The 19,604-nt window shown below is 33.3% G+C and overlaps 1 protein-coding gene across 2 annotated transcripts; it reads left to right on the forward strand.

The window, feature by feature from the left end:
• Window positions 1-12,330: 12,330 nt before the first annotated feature.
• LOC115952696 lies at window positions 12,331-18,131 on the forward strand. 2 transcript variants are annotated; one of them, XM_031069905.1, is made up of 7 exons: window positions 12,331-12,561; window positions 13,011-13,989; window positions 14,596-14,668; window positions 15,668-16,000; window positions 16,147-16,288; window positions 16,580-16,699; window positions 17,594-18,131. In XM_031069905.1, exon 2 carries the CDS (start codon window positions 13,033-13,035, stop codon window positions 13,984-13,986), a length of 954 nt encoding a protein of 317 aa, XP_030925765.1. In that variant the 5' UTR covers window positions 12,331-12,561; window positions 13,011-13,032; the 3' UTR covers window positions 13,987-13,989; window positions 14,596-14,668; window positions 15,668-16,000; window positions 16,147-16,288; window positions 16,580-16,699; window positions 17,594-18,131. The 2 variants fall into 2 exon arrangements, with proteins under 2 accessions (XP_030925765.1, XP_030925764.1); XM_031069904.1 differs by having other exon boundaries at window positions 13,016-13,989.
• Window positions 18,132-19,604: the final 1,473 nt, after the last annotated feature.

Consider the following 19,604-nt stretch of genomic DNA (forward strand, 5'->3'; position numbering starts at 1 on the left):
CTTCTATATATTTTGGCTAATTAATTTGAGAAGCCAAAGGCAGATGTTGGCTTTGATGGGTGGTTGTGGGGTGCTAACATGATAAATGCTAGAAGTATATCAAACTCTATTATTGTTTGGTTAGTTGATTCACTCGAACTTAAGGTGGCTAGAGATGTTGCTCAATCTGTTAATCAAATTCTTTTGCTACAATGCAGGACTCAATTGCATTTAGTTGGGTATGAGTATCATCTCTTTATGAAAGATCATATTATAAGCACATCTGCAACACAGCTATGTTCAGTTTTATACATGGTTTCTCGCTCATTAATTTGAGAAACCAAAGGCAGATATTGGCTTTGATGGGTGGTTGTGGGGAGCTAACATGATAGATGCTTGAAGTATATCAAGCTCTGTTATTGTTTGGTTAGTTGATTTGCTCAAACTTAAGGTGGTTAGAGATGTTGCTCAATCTGTCAATCAATTTTTTTGCTACAATGTAGGACTCAATTGCATTTAGTTGGGTATGAGTACCATCTCTTTATGAAAGATCATATTATAAGCACATCTGCAACACAGTTATGTTCAGATGATTTGAGTTTTGGCTGCTGGCTAAAATGAAATCTATTCATGGCCTTGTTTGGCTTGAAGAATTTGAGTTTGGTATCTACTATAGGGTCTGCAAAAATTGCATTTGGATTGACAGATATTGATAATTTGGGATCTAAAGATTCATTTTGCAGCATGCAGCTAAAGGCTTAATCATCAGTCATCACAGGAAGGAAGGAGTCTCCAATAGATAATAGCTAGGAAGGGGCTTTTTGCAAATAGAGAATTGTAGTTGGATTTAGAGAAATATGGTGGATCAAAATATGAGGTGTAGTTTATGATTTTGATACTTTGGAGAAAATTACGAGGTGCAGTCTGTGTGTGTGTATTTTCTATGTGTGCAGTCTATGTTTTCTTCTTTAATACATTTACTTCCCTATAAATGAAAAAAAAGTTGAATATGCCCTATTCTTTCTATGTAGTTTTGCTAGTCTTGTGAAGGGCCCATACATTTTTCATCCCTTAAACTCAGTCCATAAGGAAGACTACAGTACACACTAAACCAATATCAACTCCGTAGTCTAGCTCCACAGTCCATATTGCAATAGTAACATCTCCATAGTAGCAAAAACAGTTCCACAATTTGCTCCATAGTAACAATTACACAATTATAACTTTGTGAAATTGTTATTCTTGTTTGTAGCATGTCTTTATGCACACAATGTTTATTTTTCCTTGAGAGACTTATGTACACAATGTTACTTGGGCTGTTATTTAAATGAACGTGCAATAACAAAAATTTACACACAACAATGAGATTCTAATTAGGAAGGTTTAATAGAACATGGTTTGGAAGGCATTTGTATTTTATACCAGTAATTTTTTAGCATATGAACTATATGAAAGGATGCTTATGAGTATAGAATTTATTTGTAGCCAAAATGGTAAAGGGGAAATCGAAGGATGTTGAACGAAAAGATGATTGAACAGAGTGGAAAGATCCAATAGAACTAAAAGCCTTTTGTGATTTGTGTGCTGCTTAAGTCCTAACAGGCAATCGGAGTAGAGGATCTTTGAAAAAGGAAGGGTATGACGAAGTGATAAAGCAGTTGAAGCTGATGAACAAAATGGTTAGTTAGTTACAAGTTGAAAACAAATGGGATCATATGAGAGTTGTATGGAAGGTATGGAAGCAGCTTTTTTAACGTGAGACTAGGTTGGGTTAAGATCCTAACATTGGGAAAAATTGATGCAAGTGATGAACGGTAGGAAAGAAAACTTAAGGTTAGTTTACTTTAGAGAATGTTGACATCCTCAATTTTCTACAACTAATAAATAGTACCATAACTATTGTTTGTAAACATGTAGGAATGTCCAAAAGTAAAAACGTTTCGTAGAAAAGGGTTGCCGAATGCAAGGGCTATGGAAATCATGTTTGAAAGCATTGTTGCAACGGGAAAACATGCATGGACCCCAAATAGTCAAATACCAAAGGAAAGCACCAAAGGTTCTGGGGACTCTTTTGATAGCAATGTCAGTCTCCTGTGGATGTTGACCCAATGGATGTTGAATGCCCATTAGTGTCAAGAGCAAGACCGGAAATCAATAAGGGAGAATGCTTGGCAAGAAATGTTCACCTTTTCAAAGGACTTTACAAGAAGTGTGATAAAAAGCGTTCAATTGTGCAAGAAATGTCCTACTCTTTGAAGAGCATGACAGGTGTCATCATTGAAAGTAAAAGTGGAAGTAGTCCTGCACCATTTACTTTCGTAGCAGCTATTATGATTTAAGCAGTTATGAAAATGGTGTTGAGTCTTCTTGGGGTGCAATCGGGTCATCACCTCCATATGTTCAACTCCTTATTTTTTATGGGAAATTAAAGTGTGATGCACATGTTTGCAGCAAATAAGCATGATAAGACGTTCTAGTTGCTTTGGTTAGAGAAACAATATTAAAAAAGACCTGATCTCTGGTGAACTATGCTTGTATTAAAGATGGTTGATTGGAATGGTCACGTCTATGTTATGTAATTGGGGTGTTTGTCTTTTATTAGTATTGGTTAAAAACATGTTGTGTGGTTAAGAACTTATGTTTTATATAGGTGGAAAAACTATTTCCGTCCCTACATTTTCACCCCATTCTCACTTTGATCCCTACTTTTTATTTTTACTGCTTTTAGTCTCTATTTTGAAAAATGCGTTTCATTTTGGTCTCTACGGTCATTTCACTAATGGAAATATCCTATGTGACAAACGGATTATTGTGTTGGCATACTATCCTTTTATTGGGATGGTTATTAAGTGTAGTAGTCACTATCCTTTTATTGTAGAAAACCTAAAGTGGCAACCCTTTATTGGATTAACTCTCTAAGTGGTGTCCCTATATACTATATTAACTATTATCTCCCTAGCAAATGGTATTAGAGTTTAAGGTGGCGTGCGACAAATGTAGCGAGGTGTTTAGTGTCCCTTTCCTAACAAGGACAAAGCAAAGTCTAAAGGGCCTATACTAGGGTTGTCCACGGGTCAGATCAGTTCAGGTTTGGGCTTAACCAAGAACCAACCTGATCTCGTTACATTGCAAGATGGCAAACCACTGCTGATCACGAAAAACCTTAGGTCAAGTCGGATCGGGTTTAGGTGGATGACAGTCGAATTCAACTTTAATTGAAAAACCGAGTTCAAAGACCAAACTTGGTACATTGAAGAACATATCTACAAACCTAAACACTAGTAGACCATAAATCCAAAGAACAAAAATAGAAATAGAGAGAGATGACAGCAAATCTGAATTGTACGAGAGACTGAAATGAAGAAATAGAGAGAAAATGATTGAAAATCAACCTGAGAGAGAGAATCACAGATCCGGAGGTGAATCAGTGAGTTTATAATGGAGGAGAATCGCAAATCAACGATGGTGGAGAATTGAACATCTAAAGATTTTGAACTAAAGGCGTTGGCTGTTGAGAGATCGAGAAAATGAGAAAGATCCAGAGATTGAGAGAGATCTAGAGAATTGATAAATTAAAGGGTGAAGAGTCTAAATTGAAGAGACCATAACCTAACTAAGAATTGAGGCTTATATTTTACAGTCGGGTTGGGTAGATTGGGTTTTGGGAGGGAAGACTTGCCACTCAACCTGCTAAAATCAGTTTGGGATGGTAAGGACTCGTCGTCAACCACAAGGTAGTTGGATTGGGTGGTAGACGAATCGGGGTCCTGTCAGTTTAGATGGGTGGGTCAAGTTTGCGGTTTTGTTGGACAACCCTAGCCTACACAAACGATTCTGAAAAAAAGGCCCAACAAAGAAGTATTGTTGACGATGCTAGGTCACAGTGAAGAGCATGGTTCCAATGGATATGAATGTGTGGGCTAGTTTCCATGGATGAGCATACAAGATTGACACATAATTCCTATGAATGGTGCATGAGAGGTCCATGAATGACGTGTAGGTAATAGTAAAAGCCCATAAGGTAGGGGGAGCTAGTAGGACTTGTTCGTGGCTCACCAATGACAGAAACTCACACGTGAGGGAGAGATTATTGAGAATGCAAGTGTGAGTGAAATCCTACATTGAACAATTATGAGAAGAGCAAATAATTAATATAACATAATTAGACTCAAACTTATAGGTTTAACTCTTTTGAGTTAAATGGTCTCCATATATGTATATTCATTGCTCAATTAGAGAATTCCTAGGTTTTATAACATTTTTTTTGTTGTTTTTGTTATTGTTCTTGTTGTTAGGTGGTGTTTCTGAAATTGACACTAGGTTTAGAAGAGGGTCAAATCTTTATGCATAGAGAATCAAATTAGGCATGGCTAAGCCCAAACCAACGAGGCACAGCCAATGCCTTGAGAACAAAGTTAGATCCTCTTGCTCTGTTCTTCTTTAGTTTCAATTTCTTCTTTTTCATTTAAATCCTAAATAATAAATTCTATTTTGTTATATTCTGAAATTTCAAAAGAAATTTTTTTTATTAATTAATTTGTATGAACATTTAAAGGCAATCACTTAACTAGAAGTACTAGGAAGTCTTAATTGAATAAATTTGAAAATTTGACTCAATTGAAGGAAAGGAAAATTAGAAGACTAATTTTTGATACAACTGAGATCATCCATAAATCCATAGATCCATATATTAGACTCTTTGTAGCAATATTTGTTTCATGACCTTGTTCGTGGGTCTAATATGGTACAAAAAAGTGGAAAAAATAATGACATCACTAAAGTGTTCTTTAAGTATTTGTTTCCCGACATTGTAGCAGTATTTCTTAATATGATGAATGATGCATAAATATTATTCCTAAGTATTTAATACAAGAAAGCATAGATTCAAAATTATAAGACATCATTCAAATGAAAACAGAGCTGGATCACTAGAGAAACTTACAAGTGACATGATAAAACATCAATAGCTTAAAATGCATACTCCTAGAAAAACTTAGGCCCCGTTTGGTAAAGCATCTTAAACACATATTTTCAGTTTTTAAATAATATTACATGTATTTCTACACACTTTTTCACTCATACATATTTCAAGAAAATACAAATAACATTATTCAAACTCCTTTACTAAACAGGCTCTTAACTTTTTGATGAAACCTCGAAGGCCGTGCAAATCATCATGTCAAGTAAGTCATTGGCTTCGCCAATGAGAAGTGGGCCCCACAACTTGTTTGCACCTAAGGGGATTCTTAGACTTGGAGGGAGCATACCACCAAGCCCAATACCCTGACCACTTGAGCCAACCCCTAGGGGTTAGAAAAGCTTAAAATTGTTGTGCATAAAATGTAATCACTAATAAACAATTTAAATCAAATAAAGAAACTAAAGGAAAAATAGTTTATACGCTAGGCGCATGAGATACCATCTTAGAAACCAAAATATGTAACCGGAAGGAATTGCTGAAACATAATGAAAATATCTACTTTTTTTTTTTTTTTTTTTTTTTTTAACAAGAGAGGAAGCACTAAATAACTAAAACAAGGATCAAATCTTAAAACCAGGAACTGAATCATATAGGCCACAACTGATTAGCTTAAAAAGCTTCCCATATACTTAAAGTTGAAAAAAGAAAAGAAAACAAAATACATCTTTATACTTTCAATCAATTGAATAAGTTTATATACACAAAGGAAGAACAATCATGCAATCCAAAATGCGTAAGAAATGATAGTGTAAATATTTTTTTTTATTAACCGAAACAAATACCTGTGTAGTTTAGAACCTCATTAACCAACATTCGAATTTCAATGGGAATGCCGGAATGGAGGAACTAGTGTTGTCCATATGCTGGTCGCATAATTATGAATATAGATTTCGTAGGTATGGACATGATGTAGCTGGAGTTACCAGCTAAGATTTTCCCCATATTTCGCAGTTGGTTTAATATTTCTGGATCACTTGAATCTAGTTACAGCCTATTTTCCTTCTCCAATTGAAGATGTGGAAAGGCATGCCAATTTTAATGAAGACACCCTGATGGCAATCCCTGAATATCTTGTTAAATGCCTAAGAAGCATTGACACTTCAAAACTCCTAGTGTGTCTATGTTCCAATTCATGTTTGTGTTGGACTCAACGGGAATAATTCTGCATGCGTGTCGAGTGGCGGAGCCAGGATTTCAATTTAGGGGGACAAGATTAAAAGGCAAAAGGTTGGAACTAAAATTATTCTAAAAAATAGCAATTCAATATTAATAACAAACAAATAAGCAATTATATGCTAATGTAATTGTCATTTGTCACACACAATCTAATATAAATGTAAACTTTAATTTATTTTTTTATACTTAGTTTAATTTACTCAAATGCCCTCAATGTAAATAGTTAATTAATGATAATCAAATTGAGAAATTAACTTGAATGCGTACAGTTTAATCATATAATTTGATAGTCTCTTCAAAGAAATTGTAAAAATAAATCAATAACAAAGTGTTAAGAATATAGCAATATGCCTACAAAGTTGTATATGTGTCCCATTGTCAGGAATACTTTTAAAAAACTAAGTAAAATTCAATTTTCTTCTTCTATTATTCTAAGTAGCTTTTTTTTTTTTTTTATAATTTTTTTAATACAAGATAGAATTTCTATTCTAGTCTAATTTAAGTGTATATGTGTGTAAAGTTTTCTCCTGCAGACTTAAACCCTGGTCCTTGACCCCCACACCCCACAAGTATTTATACTTGTAGAGTGACCACCGTACTAAAGGTGCGCGGTGGTAAGTAGTTAAAATTTTGGAATATAGCAAAAATTCAAAATTTGAAATTGTGAAGAGATGGAAGAGAAAGATTAGTAGATGCTCTAAGGTTTCCTTTAACAATTAGTCTAGAGTCACCATTTTTTTTTCTTTTCATAATCATTAAGTTGACAATTTGTAAATGATAGACAATAAAATAATGTCAATGATAAATCTAAATGAAAATAAATAACACCTCAAAAGTTGTGAAATTTATTACTAAAAATATTTTGTTTATTAGCATTGCTCACTTTTCAGTGGTGTACTTCTACTAACTGTATAAGGGAATGGGAGGGTTTTTTTTTTTTTTTTTTTTTTTTTTTTTTTTTTTTAAATTCGTGGGATTACTTTATTTTTAGATATGTTTTTATAGATTTCAATAGTTATTTATATTAAAAATTTGTTGTGGTATCTCCACCGTGTAGTGTATTAATTTTTCAAAAATTGTTATGTTGTTGTGTCTTGTGTTTGTTGTGTCCAAGTCCATGCTTTCATGTGCTTGAACAGACAATCTAATAAAGAAAGAGGGAGATTCAGTGGATGTGCTTTGCCACATACAACATCTTGTCAATTAATAATTCTTAAAAGCACAAGTCAAACCTGAAGAAGACGAGACCTCCAATTGCTCGGCACTAGCGAAACAAATTTTAGAAAAAAGAAAGAAGTGAAAATAAATTGCTTTTCCTGCTGTTTACCGGACCATGTGCCACTGAATATCTGCAAAATTATAACTCAAGTTAAAAGAAAACATTTTGCCTATCTATACAAATAAGCCTGTCAATTTAAACACCAGACCGTCTCAGCAACCTCTCTAATATATCAAAAGAGTAGGTCTTATTAAAGGGAAACATGAATGAGATTGCATAAGGATTGGTTTTTTTACTTGCAAGTTAGTCCCATACTTGTCTTGTGGGTGATATGTACAATTTTTTGGGATAGATTTACAATGTCATGATACTACTAAATTCTATTAGCTCGCAAATCTAAGCTTATTATACTCCTTTGTAATATATATCATTTTAGCAATAAATTTTCTACCTTTTATTAAAAAAAAAGTTGATCTTTAAAACCAATCGAGATAAATATAATAATTTTTTGTTTTTATCTAAAAATTTCCCAATGATAATTTTTGTCTCCCTTAAGTATAATGGTTATATGGCACCAATCAACTAAATTTAATTTTAAAAAAATTTCATGAAATTTTTGCAATTTTGTGTAGCTATTGGGCGCAACCACGGCTTTTAAGCCAAACTTTTATTATATGGGATAATTTAATGAAATATTTATATATATATATATATATATATATTTTTCACTTTACTCAAATAAATATTAAATACTTGTTTCAAAACGAATATGTGTCACCTTCTATTCATAATATGGCTCGAAGCATATTATGATTTTTTTTTTCCTTTTTAATCCAGAATAGTGAAGAAAGTTATAATATCAAGAGAATATAAATTGACTAAGTCTAGCAACCTTGAAAAATTAAAGAGAAAGTGCCATAGCCAATAGTTAATAAATACATTCAGATTGTGCAAAGTGGAAAAATCAGCAAAATTTTCATCATGAAAGACTCGTTTTTTTAATATAAGTCACTTATGCTCGCGATTGGCATGTAACTAAATGAACAAAAACTTATCCAGCAAACCAGCATTCTCTCTCTCTTCTAGTGGGTTTAGAGAAATACTCTTGTTGAAAGCCATTCCTTTGACCTTAATTCATAAATTAGAAGTTAGTTTAAGAGGCAATGAAAAAGTACTCTAGAGTTTAATTGAACCTTCAGATATATTCCACAATGATGAAGGAAACAAGTGTTTCTTCTAGAAGAAATTCAGATTCCTGTAAATACTAGGTAAATTTTAGGTACATTTCCTTAATCAACAACTGTGAAAATATCATGAATTTTTTTGTCACTAGACTTAAAACAAATGGTGAATCACATAGTTCTTAATGTATTATACCTTGAATGGAATCCCAAGGGTAGAGTCTCTATGAAATCCCCTTGTGAGCCTTCTCATCCTCTTTCTCTCCAAGAGCATACTTGACCCCACATGTTGAACATGTGTGTAAATTAAAATCAGACTAACCCAAATCCAAATGCAACTGAGCATAAGTTCTCTTCTCTTCATCTTAATTGCTCCTTCAAAACTCTTCGATTTTGCTATTGAACACTAATTATCTTAAATTGGGTTTCTTCACTAGTATCTCATCGATTGACCCTTTATTACTGTACACCCAAAAATAAAAAGTGTCATAAAATATATATAAATACATCCTTATTCTTCAAAACCCATGTGTGCAAACAAGTTGAAACACCCAAATTTTTAACTCAATTGATTATTATTTATAGCCTGTTTGGATGGAGGGGGGAAGGAGGGGGAGTGGAGGGGAGTAGAGTAGTGTTGGCTAAAAATAAGCTAATTTTGTGCTAAATTTACTCTACTCTACTCTACTCCCCCTCCCTCCCCCTCAATCCAAACGGACCATTAGATTCCCAGATAACAAAAAAGTGTATTAAAGCCGATGAATATATAAAATTCATCATTGTTCTTCAAAACCCATGTATGCAAACAAGTTGAAACACCCAAATGTTTAACTTAATTGATTATTATTTAGATTCCCAGATAACAAAACAGCATATTAAAGCCAATGAATATATAAAATTCATCATTATTTTTCAAAACCCACGTATGCAAACAAGTCGAAACACCCAAATGTATAGCTTAATTGATTATTGCTTAGATTCCCAGATAAAAAAACATTGTATTAAAGCCAATGAATATATAAAATTCATCATTTTATTATATAGCTTAATTTTCGTCTCCCTTAAGTATAATGGTTATATGACATCAATCAACTAAATTTAATTTTTTTAAAAAATTTAATGAAATTTCGGCAATTTAGTGTAGCTATTTGGCGCAACCACGGCTTTTAAATAAAACTTTTATTATATAGGATAATTTAACGAAATATATATTTACTTTACTCAAATAAATATTAAATAGTGTTCAAATAAAAATGAAAATAAAAATAAATATTAAATACTTGTTTCAAAATGAATATGTTTCACCTTCTATTCATAATTATATGGCTCGAAGCACACTATGATTTTTTTTTCTTTTTAATCCAGAATAGTGAAGAAAGTCTTAATATCAAGAGAATATAAATTGACTAAGTCTAGCAACCTTGAAAAATTAAAGAGAAAGTGCCATAGCCATTAATTAATAAATACATTCAGATTATGCAGAGTGGAAAAATCAGCAAAATTTTCATAATGAAAGACTTCTTTTTTTAATATGAGTTACTTATGCTCGCGATTGGCATGTAGCTATATGAATAAGAACATATCCAGCAAACCAGCATTCTCTCTCTCTCTCTTTTGGTGGATTTAGAGAAATACTCTTGTTGAAAGCCATTCCTTTGACCTTAATTCATAAATTAGAAGTTAGTTTAAGAGGCAATGAAAAAGTACTCTAGAGTTTAATTGAACCTTCAGATATATACCACAATGATGAAGGAAACAAGTGTTTCTTCCAGAAGAAATTCAGATTCTTGTAAATACTAGGTAAATTTTAGATATATGTCCTTAATTTTTGTACCTTAGTTTTCTATTTAAATTAAAACATATGGCGACTTTGACCAATGCAGCACAAACAATATTTTCTTTTCTCAAATACAATTAAATTCAATGCAGCCATATGTTTGAATATAATAAGAAAACCAAAAGTACAAGATCTAAAGAACTATACCTAAGTTTTACCCTTTAGTTTTAGACTAAGGAGAACTACTACTTTTTTATCAAATCCAAGACCTACTAATGGATAGATATTGAACTGATTTAACTGATTTTTTTTTTCATAAGTAACAAAAGAAGACAAACACTCTCGCTAGTTATTAACCATTCATAATTGAAGGATTCAATTTTCTAAAGAATTAGTATCAAAACAAAAGTCTACATCTCCTTAAAAGTTGAAAAATAAACAAACATTTTTAATCTATCAATTATAAACTTCTTTAATTTTAGACCCTTCCTATGTTTTATTCTACAAGGGACTGCATTCTTTGTGTACCAAATTCCTACAAGGCAAATGATACATGAATATTTACAATAAATGATTTCAATTATGCATTTTCATTCATTAACTATAATAACTGTAAATTAGATGGAGAGTAGTTGATTTTTCCAGTGCGTATCTTCTTATATGAATTAATTGAATTAATTATTATCTTTGGTTTGGTTGTAATTACCATACAAATATTAACAGTTTTTCTTATCTAGGCTAATATTTAGTTTGTGTTGTATACACAACTGTCACCAATTTCTTTAAGTCTATGCTTGTCTTTTCTTGGATGCAATTCATATACACAATTGTCACCAGCTATGCTAGTCTTTTCTTGGATGCAATTCTTTACCTTGAGTTTTCATTTAAAAGATAAATTTTCACTTTCTTTCTGTTTTTAATTAAAATGACAACCAAAAAATTACATTGTATAGATTGATATTCACACTTTGTTTTCTTCTACGGTTTGCCAAAGTCTATCACTACAGTCTATGGGTCAATTTCTAACAACAACAGGATTACTAAATAGGTTTTGTGACATCATGTCATTGGTTTCTTTGCTATATCTCAGTCTACAAGCATTAACGGCAAGCTCAAAATGTTAACTTGATCACAAGGCCCAAATACTAATTCACTCTTCCTCTTGCTGGCAAACTTGACCTGAAGTTAGGACTTAGGACCCTGATTTAAATCTATTTCCAGCTATGCACAACCATTACATAACTCACTTTACAACATTCAAAAGCCTAACTCTTATTACTTATCAGAATTCAAAAAATAAAATAAACTTTAAATTCATTCTGCAGGGGTAAATATTACAAGAGCAAACAACAAATAAAGATTTTACTAGGGCATGAAAAAGATAGTGGCCATCTCCAGCGACTTTCTCAACTGAATAGCGCTCAATTTTCCTCATAGCCAGTGACTCTCTACCTCGGTTAATCAAAATCATATGAGAAAAACATAATTGTCTTGAACTTCAACCGTAGTTAATATTTTTTTATTATTGAAACCTATCGCGTTCGTTCCATTATAATTTTTATTTTTATTTTTTATCACTAAGCCAAAACACCAAATGGGTTTATTGTTTATTAGTTAAACTAACTAGAAACATCATAGTAAACAATGTTGAACATATAAGTTGTGACCCACAAAAAAGAAAAAAAAAGAGGCCTAGACTTTTAAAATACTCAAAACTTAATTTGAAAATCTTTGATGTCAAAATTTGGTGTAAAAAAAAAAAATACTTATTATATTTTTTAGGAAATACATGTATAATGGATACATGTAAAAATATACTTTGGGCATTTAAAGACTAATATTTATAAAGTTAAAAATAAACAACTAATATTTAAAAATATATATATATTTTTTTGAGAAACAATATTACAAAATAGATGAAACTAAAAAGTACGCCTATCTTATCAAAATAAAATAAAATAAATTTACACACATATACTTTTAATATTTAACTATATATATAGTCCACTAACCGAGCAACGGTCATCTCTCTCTCTCTCTCTCTCTGTTTCAGATTTTGAATTTGAACATTTGAACCCAAAACCCTCTTCCCCCAAAAAAATCAAAATCTCAATCTTTTTCAGATTTTGCACCCGAGCTTCCCACACAACCATCAAAATCTCAATCTTTTTCAACCCCAATTCTTTATCTCAATTCGTGGTCTCTTTGATTCTGTACACAAATCAAGTCTCCACTCTCACGCTCTTGGGTAAGTCTTTTTCTCTACTCTCAAGGCTCTAGTTTTTTCTTTGATTTAGAATGCACTTTCTTTCTGTGGGGAGGTAGTGCACAAACTATATTGAAGAAAATAATATTGATGGCAAAATTTTATAAAAGAATGGAATACTCTCGGTTGATTATTGTTATCATGCTTCTTATTTATGAAAACATTATTGTTATTATGCTTCTTATTAATTGGTTGATTATTGTTATTATGCTTCTTATTTATGAAAACATTATTGTGACTATGCTTCTGATTATGCTTCTTATTAATTGGTTGATTATTGTTATCATGCTTCTTATCTATGAAAACATTATTGTTATTATGCTTCTGATTATGCTTCTTATTAATTGGCAGATTATTGTTATTATGCTTCTGATTATGCTTCTTATTTATTGGTTGATTATTGTTATTATGCTTCTTCTATTACCATGTAGTACAGATAACATAAGAAAAGAAATGGGGGAACCAAGGAGTATTGCAATTATTGAAACTGTATATGGGCATTATGACGGTATATGTTGGGGAAAAATTGATCTTGGAAACATTACGGGCTTTCAAAGCCTCGTGAGAGAGATTGAATGCAGGGTGAGAGAGGTTTCCCATAAAGTGACTAAAGAATACAAGAATCATGTTGTTTCTGCATTGGATCCTTTGTTTGAATTTAATGTCAATTACGTGGATTTGACCGATAAAAGCCTTAATATCATGACAACTCCGTGGGCGCTCTTCAGATCAAGAATTGATGAAATAGGTATCACTCGGAAATATGATGTGCCTAATCGTAGAAAGATTCCTATTGAAGGAATTGATCAAATTATGAAATTGGACATTGGAGCAATTGAAGATTTCTTTTCCTTCTATCGTGCTCTCCAATTTTTAGGTTCTGCATACACAAATACAGATCCTGAGGATCATTTCACTTCTGAAGAGCCTTGGGAAGGATATAGTCTATATCTGCTATCCGATCAAAACATCATTGTCACACCTCACTGGGTTTGGAGGTCGGCTGGACAGTTATGGGAAGAAAGGAAATTATTAGAGTTTGATACTGCAACAGTTGCCTCTTCCATGGATTCCAATAACGAAGAAGACGAATTGATGGCAGTGAACGCAGAAATTGATGATGCTTCTTCTGTTGTAGCAGGGATCGATGATGCTTCTTCGACGGACGATGATGCTTCTGAGATGGCAGGAAATATAGCAGGGGTTGATAATGGTTCTTCGACTGATGATGATGATTCTGAGAGTGCAGGAAATGTTTTGGTGTCAGGGATTGGTTTTTCTTCTTCTTCTGAAGAAGATGAGGTAGATGACTTCTTACAGTGGGAAACCAAACATGTTACTGAATGGGGAGAGGTGAAGAAGATGCTTACCAGGATTGTTGTCAAACCAAAGTTACTAAGTGGCTAGATGGTACTCTAGTAGGAATGAATAGATACTATTTCTTTTATAATTCTGTTAGACTTCACGTTTAAAACCTCATAAAGTTTTGTGACGATTGTTGACAAGCCAAAGTTACTAAGTGGCTAGACGGTAGCTTCTTAGTGGCTAGATGGTACTCTAGTAAGAATAGCTACTATTTCTTTCATAATTCTGTTTGACTTCATAAAGTTTTGTGTTTTTACTTAGAAACTGTTGAGATTTTGCGTAGTTTCCAAAAGTCAAAAACTTTAGAAACTGCGGTATATTTCACTTGAAAATATCATTTACACTTCTATCATATTTTTGCTATTAACATTATTAAATATATCACATGATTATTGGTTTAAATGAAATTTATCAAATATTGAGGTTTAAACAAAACGAACACAAAACTATAAAATTACCCGCCTTCCATTCATGCCGCTTTGGTTAGTTCGCCTGAGCCCAATCCTAATGGTACGCCTATGTTGCTCACCTAAAGCTGGTTTATGTTAGTTATGCTTCACGTTAACACAATAAAATTGTTTTTCTCTTCCTTGAAACTTTTACTTTGTACCGCATTATAGTGGGTGTTAAATTATGAGTCACTTATTGCAGTGCAAGCTATTGTTTATCAAGGTGGATATGGAGGAGAATATGGTGGAACTGGAACCACCACTGATTTCCAGAGGTAATTTAAATAATACGCACCTGTTATTAAGTAACGAAATTAAATGGAAGTGATCTTATTGATCTTATATATGTTGCCTAGTTTTAAGATTGTTAGTCCTGTGATCAATCTTAAAAGTATGTACCATGTTGCTGCAATGCTGGCATAATATGATATGGCATGATATACTTAAGATGAGCCTTAAGACATTCCCTCTTTCTAAGCTGTCTTGCACTCTTTCATTTTGTACATATAACAACCAAAAAGGCATATTGTGTGGTGGGGCATATATTATATAGGCTAAAATCATCCATTCTTTGTGCTAAGTATTCGTGCTTGCATATGATAATAACAAGAGGGGTAGCATACTTTTGCCAAGGCACAAACAAGAAATAAAAATTGTCTCTAGTATGGAAGAATGACAATTAAGGGATGAGGACAGCTTATTTTCTGGGGAAGCAATTTTGGGGATAAAGAAAGAAGAATTTCAGTGATTTCTTTGCCATATTAGCATATGTCGAAGTGGGAACAGCCTGTTAGCAAGAATTTTAGTGAACCTTTATTTATTTTCAAGACTTTTGCTTGAAAAACGAGGATTTTATCTTCCTCTAGCCATTTATTTTCGTAGATAATTTATACGTGCATTATCATGCATAAGAAACTAGAAATTTCAATAAGTTGTTTCTTTTACATTAATTAATCATGGTGCTGTAGTTAAAAAATACTTCGTTTCATCCATTGCTGCCCAAAGCATGCTGGTGCTTTTATGAGATAAGTTGTAGAAGATCCCACCTGGAGATCTTCCCCGATTATAGTTTCTGCTTTATGTCAAATACCAGTCTTGACTTAAGCATGAATCACAGACAGCTTTACACTTTTTGTACATGTTCACTTAAATCTTTCATTTATGCTGAAGTTGTTTTATTCTGTTTAAGTTTCTTTTTCTTGATGGAATCTTTATCAAGTTCAACATTGTAGCGTCAAACTGCAAACTTATCTTAACTCAAAAATCATTTGTAGGCAAATATTGGATGAAGTAGAGATACGAGAATTGCTCATTGATCATGTTGGTTATGGTTGCTGCTGGGGAAGTCGTCCAGCTCGGACGTGGAAGATTCATACGGTTGAAGACTGCAATGTTTATGTAGGAACTCTAGATACGTTTATAGAGGAAAGGGAACTTATAACAGAAACAGAGGTCTACCTCGGTGGAAATATTGATGGAAAGGATAATGGACCTGAACCCTGGAATCTGGGAATTGGATTTAAGGTCTCAGTTCCCTCTCCTGTTTACATCTTACGAAGAATCACAGGCAAAAATTCCCCATTCTGAAACCATTGAGAAATGCTCAGGTAGGGGTTCTGAAATGACAGACTCTTTGGGGTGATGAAATAATTTAAATGTAAAAGAAACTCAAATTTGTGTCATGTTATTCTCTTAGTTACTAATGGTAGCAATAATTGTTTTGTCCTAACTCAACCTTGGATGAGATTTGCAGGATGTGATAGACGGGGAAATATTGTCTGTCTTACATGCAATGCAAACCAAGAACCTAGATTTTATAAGGAAAATCAGATGACTGAATTCCCTGCTTGTTATGGAAGAGGTTTAATTGCCCATAGAGATGGGTCAGACACAAAGTGAGTTGTTTATCTTTTGATGATTCATCTGTCTGTGTATGCAGTCAAATCTTGTTTCAAGCTCTAAAATAAGTATCATGCTGTCAAACTTCAACTTTTGTTCTTTACGTGTCTTTAACTAAAACTTTGCTCGTGTGCTTCACTTCCAATTAAATACTAAAACAGGATATTTAAAAGCAGTTTTGAGTGTTGAGTGCAGTTTGATGTTCAGCTTCACGTGTTGGAACTGGATGATTCTCTGGTGGTGTAAATTTCATGGTTCATTCATTCAGAATAATTTTGTCTTTGCAGATGTGTGAAATGTAACGGCAAGGGAAAGATTTGAACTTGTGCATCTCGTGGACTAAGTAAATGTGAGACATGTAATGCGAGTGGTTCTCTTCGGTCACGCAAGGTCACCATTGTTCAATGGTATGTTTTTATTTTATTTTTTGTTTGTATCGTTTAATGGTATGCCGCTAGTTTGTGAAGCAAATATTTCCAATCACTGTGCCTGTAAAGGCCAGAATGCTATCAGTTTGGATAAGCTAACCCTCCTACATTACTTAATGAATGAGATTCAGAAGGTTTTCAAGAGTAAATTTTTTTAATAAGATTAGTTCATTATAATTCATATTTTAGAGGTAGTCACTGTATCATGAGTTATCTATTATCTTCAAGTAATGTTATGGTTTACATTCTTTAATACGGGCACAACCTTGAAGATGTCCCTGTCTAGTGATTTGTATTTGGTCGTGAAACATATAGGATCTATATAACTTCTCACCGGCAGTATGGCTGCATTAAAAATTGAATGATTTATTGTAGTTTGTGTACAAACATCATCTCTTAGCAGGAGTTTTGTTCTTGTTAGAAAGCTACTAATTGACTAAATGGTTTCTAAAAGAAAAACCAAAGCATCCACAGGATTTATACATAATTTCGGTTAAGGTCTGAGATGTAAGCTGTCTCCATAAGCATATAGGGACCGAGATTTACTTGATATAATCTCTTTTACAACTATGATTTTTAGACAGGCAATTGTATTCTTCTCGAAATCATTTGTCTCCAAACCATGTTGGTGTTGTAATATATCAGCTTTCATGTTTAACCAGAGTGACTGACTGCACCTGTAAATTAGCTTAGCAGATTCTATGTTCTCTAATTTTTTTTGGGTGGGGGTGGGGGGGTTTTTAGCATGAGAAATATATGAATTATTGTGTTTCTATGGCTGTCATAGTTCTCATTCTTATGATTTTGTGCTGTTGCATGTATTGATGTGCATGAAAGTGAATAATGAGTGAGAAAAACAAATTCCTGTTACAGGAAGACACTTTCAACTCGAAAAGTTAGTGTAACAAGTGGAGCAGCATGAGTTCCTGATGAATTTTTCCGCAGAGCCAAAGGTGTCCTGTTGTGCAACACTCAGGCATATCAATGCACTCCTGCCTCTTTTGCTGACTCTTTCTCCCTCGACAAGTTTTCTTCTGAAGTTATTGCGGAGAGAGCACCTGTACCTCCCTCTCATATGTGAGAGGCATACCATCTCTGCGCTGCCAGTTAATCGATCCTTCAGTTTCTATATTATTGGCTTTAGCAGGGAGGTCTACTTGAAGGACTATTATCCTTCTAGGTTTTGTTGGGGGCTATGTCCTTGCTTGTAATGGTTGAAGCTGTAATTAGGCAAATTTTCATCTTCAAGAGAGTTCTGTGATCTTTGCTTCCTTTGCCATGCAATAAGTTGTTGGATTCTACCTTTATGATTTTGGGGACCATAATTTTCTTTTGTCAGTAAATATTTGGTTTGCTTTGATGCACTTGTGTGTTAACTGTTAAGCTAAAATATATCATGGGGTTTCTATTATTTTGGGCTTTGTTCATATGTTCTTGACCAAGTGTGCTGAATGTTTTTTTCTTTTTCTTTTTGATAATCTTGTTGTAAAGGAGAACAGGTAATGCCTTTTGAGTTACAAGGCTGTGCGGAATGTTGTTTAAGCAAAATGAAAGTTGAAATTCTTTGCATAAAGTTAGTTCTTTATCACTTTTTTTTTTTGGGAGAAGGAAGACGATTGTTTTATTGAATCAAAGAAAAGTCGATATTAGCCTGAACAAAATGTGAAAGTGATGATGGAACATCCTCCATCCATACATTAGTATCTGATAAATTAAGTACTTATCTTGCCAGACCATGTGCGGCTTTGTTACCCCTACATCATGCTAATTGTTAAGGAATTTTTTTAATTAACTCCCCCTCCTCTGGTACAAAGATCCCATCTATCATTTCATGGTTCCAAGTCCTATTGTCTTCATTTAACAAACAGTCCACTGTTGCCTCCTCCATTGAATCTGGAATAGGCGACATGATTTTTGGCGGATGTTTTATAGGCAACCACCTATGCTGCCAAATCTTGATCGGTCTTCCATCACCAACCCTCCAACACGCACAATCTAGAATGACATCACGCCCTTGAAGGATGCTTCTCCAGGCGTATGAACCTACTGTGTTTTCTTTTGCATCCAAGATCGACCCACGTGGAAAGAACTTCACCTTGAAAACTTTATAGAAGAGGGAATCCGTGTTTTTAACAAGTCGCCATGTCTGTTTGGCAAGTAGAGCATCATTAAAGAGAACCAAATCTTTAAAGCCCATCCCCCTTATCATTTTGGATTTTGTTAGCTCCTCCCATCACTTACTGTGTCTCTTTGGATCCTTGACATTTTTTCAGCTTAGTTTTGTGGCTTGGGTCGATTCTCCTAATGTAGTTCTTAGATCTTCCACTGCATGAAATATAGGGAGTGGTGCTGTGAATCTGTGATTGTGTAGTCCACTTGGGTCATAGTCCAATAATCAGGGATGATAATCGAATTCATTAGCTATAAGGTGATGCAACATTTCTATTAGAATGAAACCAATTCTATGTACTTAGTTTACAGACCAAATAACGAGTCAAATAATGCTTATATTTCACAGGCGCAAATCATGTATGTATGGGCCCAAATAACGACTGTAGCTGCTTTTTTCTTTTCATCTAAGCTCAATATTCATTGGGTAATTCCAAGTCCAACCCTTTTGTAATGGGTATTATCTGAAATTGTATGATAGAGATTGGTTTAATTACAATTATATTTCGATCCCTTTTTTTTTTTTTTTTAACGAAATAAGTTATATTAAATCAACATTCAACACCAATCGTTTATTTTCTCAAAAAAAAAAACACCAATCTTTTAGGGAGTGTAGTCTTAAACTTTAAAATTGTACCTTTTCAATTTACCGTTTTAAAAATTTCACTCTATATATTACATTCAAACAATTGATTTCGACATTTAAAAGCAAAAA

The sequence above is a fragment of the Quercus lobata genome, chromosome 7 (genome assembly GCF_001633185.2).
Source record: "Quercus lobata isolate SW786 chromosome 7, ValleyOak3.0 Primary Assembly, whole genome shotgun sequence".
Classification (NCBI taxonomy): Eukaryota; Viridiplantae; Streptophyta; class Magnoliopsida; order Fagales; family Fagaceae; genus Quercus; species Quercus lobata.